Genomic DNA, 3,234 nt, shown 5'->3' on the forward strand with positions numbered 1-3,234 from the left:
TCAGTGATCGCCGATCGAGATTTCATTTATTATATTATATTAATTGGATTAAGAAAAGGTACGCAAAATTCAACATCGATGTGATGTTGATAGAAATCAGGATCAATTTGTGATCAACTCTGTTTGTTTTGTTTCCTAATTAAGTGAGGAAATTTTAATTGACAGTACCGACAAATGAATATATACAAATACAACTGTTCGGATTTTTAATTAAATTAAAAGTTATTCGGTGTCCAGCCCCACTTCTTTAGCAACACAGAGAGGAGAATTCTACTGCCTGAGGGTTATAATCCCTAAGTGCGGCCGAAGGCCGCCTACGCAGAAAGGAGTTGGACGCCTGGTTCCACTATAGTGCACTTTTATCCAATTCAAGTTTTTGTATTGAATTTTTGGTTAAAAAATGTTTTTTTCCTTTTCAGTAGGGTTTTTTGCCGCTGTTTGTCAAAAGCATACGATTTCGAACTCGCGTAAATGTACATTTGCTAAATTTGATAGCATGAACGCTCTTCGAAAAAATATGTTGGTAAGTGCTTAATGTTGCATTTTAAATGCAGCAATAACGTCGCATAAAGCGAAGCGCACATTGGCGCGATTCTGTCGTTGCGAATACATTGCAAATTCGGCTGTTAACTTCGAATCCGCAAACGTGCGCACACTTGAGCGATTTTTTCGCGTCGATTTCCGATGTACAATTCACTAAATTTTCCCTTTATTTCGTGTATTTTCGCACTCGGCGTGCCCAAATCGTACAAAATACTATTATTACGAACGTTTTTATTAGTTTTTGTATATTACCTTTGCCTTTATTGCTGTGACACCTTTCTTCTTCTTCTTTGACGCCTTCAAAACGCTGCAAGCCGCGTTTCGAACGCGTCAATAGAGAAGAACATTGAATGTTCGAAAAATTCGCAGCGACGGAATCGTGCAAGTGTGCGCTAGCGCATTAAAATGTATGGGTAGCATTGTTGTAATTTTTGGGCTTGCGGATTCGCAACGACAGAATCGCGCCAATGTGCGCTTCGCTTTAAGTTGCATTTGGCATGGCCAAGGCACATTAAACAGATAGTATCAGTAGAGCAAAAACAACATTTGCGTGTATTTTGTTGTTGCTTCTGGTATCGAAAGTGTCAACAACTGTTCTGAATTTTTTCTTCTAAATNGCATTGATCCATCCTTTGCAAGGCCCAGTAATCAGCGGTCGTGCTGCCGAGTTGGGCGAACGTTCCAAAAGCTGCTATTCAATCGCTTGTTTTGTATGGAAAAAGGTTTCACAAGCAAATGGATTTTAACAACTAATAATTTTCGTGAGAAAAAATTAAAAATATTTGACATTTTCGAGACCAAATAATTTGAAAATAAATCAAATAAATTCAATGTACCTTGGGCATGGCCTTTACAGAGTACCAAGCTGAGTGTGAAGGCCCCTAGTGTCTTTTGGCTGTTTGAAGGAGTTGCCAGGTCTGGTAGAGAAGGCGACAACAAAAAGGAATGTCAAATTGGGCTTTTATTTAGAATTGGCTTAACGCTAAAAGGCAAAAGAGAAATCGTATTCAACTTTTTCTTTGTCATTGGTATATGGCTGTAACAGGAACTTTGTCATATGAAACGTTTTAAATATTCCTAGAAATAATGATTACTTTCACTTTATCGTGATAAAGATAGGCGATTTTTGTATACATATGAATACGACTCGGGAAGTTTGACCGTCATGCCGTGCACCTGACTCATAACAAAAATAAGAACTGCCAAAGATACTAACTAGCGATGGAGGTCACTTGTGACCGTGGAACCAATGATTGCAAATCAGATATGGAGCTTGGCGATCCTCCCATACAATGTTGCGAGTGGCAGGTGATTTTAAATACCCAACTTGTATTTTAAAACTTATTTACATATGTTTTCTGCATCAGGTGGAGGATGTAATAAAATGGGCTAAAGATTATGAAATGCAGCCCGCAGTTATAAACTGCTTGACCCTTGAACGCATTGATGGCAGTGATCTTTTAGAATTAAATGAAAACGATATTCGAGATTTTCGTTATCGGCTTCAATACAACCTTAGGATGAGTGATATGAAAAAACTGTGGGTAGCTGTACGGACTCTACAACAGAGTCAGTTGCATTCACCCCTCCAGCACGCTTGTACATGTACGCATATGAGCACATCCATATCAGCGGATGGATCGCCCATAAATCCTCACAAAATTCGTGTAGCTTCTGGTTGCTACAACGTAGGCACATGTAGTTGTACACTCGCTCAAACTGGTGGTAGTGGTGGGAATTGTTATTATTCAGATGCTTGTGCACCACCGCCAACGTTAAGTGGTAGTGCGGAAGGTGAAAACTTATCTCCCCCGATGTCAGTTGATGGGCGCGCTACCAACATACCACCAGAGCTATTTAAAACCGCTATTAGCCTAGGTAAGTCACAACTCAATGCACATTTCAATATCGTATAACTGATTGTGGGTACAGTAAGGGGTTTCCAGCTTAAAATCTAGTCACTTTTACAGGTCTAATGTTACCGATAATTTTGTAACCGGAAAATTTTAGTACCATAAAAGGTTACCAGTTCCTGTCACCGCAATGAGGTAGAAGTTACGGTTAAACACAATGACTGTCACATGTTATATGCATGATGTCGAAATAGCCGATAATGATGTTTAACTGGGAGGTAGTTGTAAACGTTATGTAGAATTTTCTCTGGGGTTTCATCCACCAGCCCACAAAAGACTCAGGACCATTAAAGCGCATTTAGGCTCTATGCTTAGCGAGAAACTCAGCCCTTTCGTTGCCTTCAAACCGCGTTACGCTATTATGGGCTACCAGGTGGTTTAAAATGGGTCTAAAGCTGTCCACAAGCCATTGATTGAGTGTACAGCCTTTAACGCTACCTGACTATATGACATAATATTTATCTTGGCCACATTTGCTGTTCCACGAAGACATTCGCGAACACATATTTTGATTGCGAAAACTTCCACCTGAAATAACGTTGGGTATGTGCCCATTGGCAGACTTTCCGCACCCTGGCCTGTGGAGATCTTCTGAGTCATTTGCAGATTCTCCTCAAGTCATTTCTGGATGACCCCTAGTTATCTTTCTACCCTACAAGGTCAGAGTTCCTGAAAGGGACTGAGGTGAAGCGACAATAACTATGATTGACGATGGTATTCCGACGGATCAAGTTGGACGACGAGAATACTGTGGCAGGCGTACTTGGACCAAGATTCC

At 40.3% G+C, this 3,234-nt stretch overlaps 2 protein-coding genes across 2 annotated transcripts in view; both read left to right on the forward strand.

Moving 5' to 3' along the window:
• The first annotated feature begins 1,764 nt into the window (after positions 1–1,764).
• LOC108364159 (uncharacterized) overlaps positions 1,765–3,234 on the forward strand; it is a 5,048-nt gene continuing 3,578 nt past the window's right edge. Inside the window, exons 1-2 of the mRNA XM_017617749.1 lie at positions 1,765–1,851; positions 1,911–2,421. Coding sequence (XP_017473238.1) covers positions 1,765–1,851; positions 1,911–2,421 — 598 coding nt within the window. The remainder of the gene's footprint in view (positions 1,852–1,910; positions 2,422–3,234) is intronic.
• Positions 2,345–3,234, forward strand: part of SMSr (Sphingomyelin synthase related) — a 37,032-nt gene continuing 36,142 nt past the window's right edge. The window contains exon 1 of the mRNA XM_017617739.1: positions 2,345–2,421. The gene's annotated coding sequence lies outside the window, so the exon portion shown is untranslated. The remainder of the gene's footprint in view (positions 2,422–3,234) is intronic.

This window comes from Rhagoletis zephyria, unplaced genomic scaffold (assembly GCF_001687245.7).
Source record: "Rhagoletis zephyria isolate East Lansing unplaced genomic scaffold, Rhagoletis_zephyria_1.1 Rzeph_scaffold_01480, whole genome shotgun sequence".
NCBI classification, from domain to species: domain Eukaryota; kingdom Metazoa; phylum Arthropoda; class Insecta; order Diptera; family Tephritidae; genus Rhagoletis; species Rhagoletis zephyria.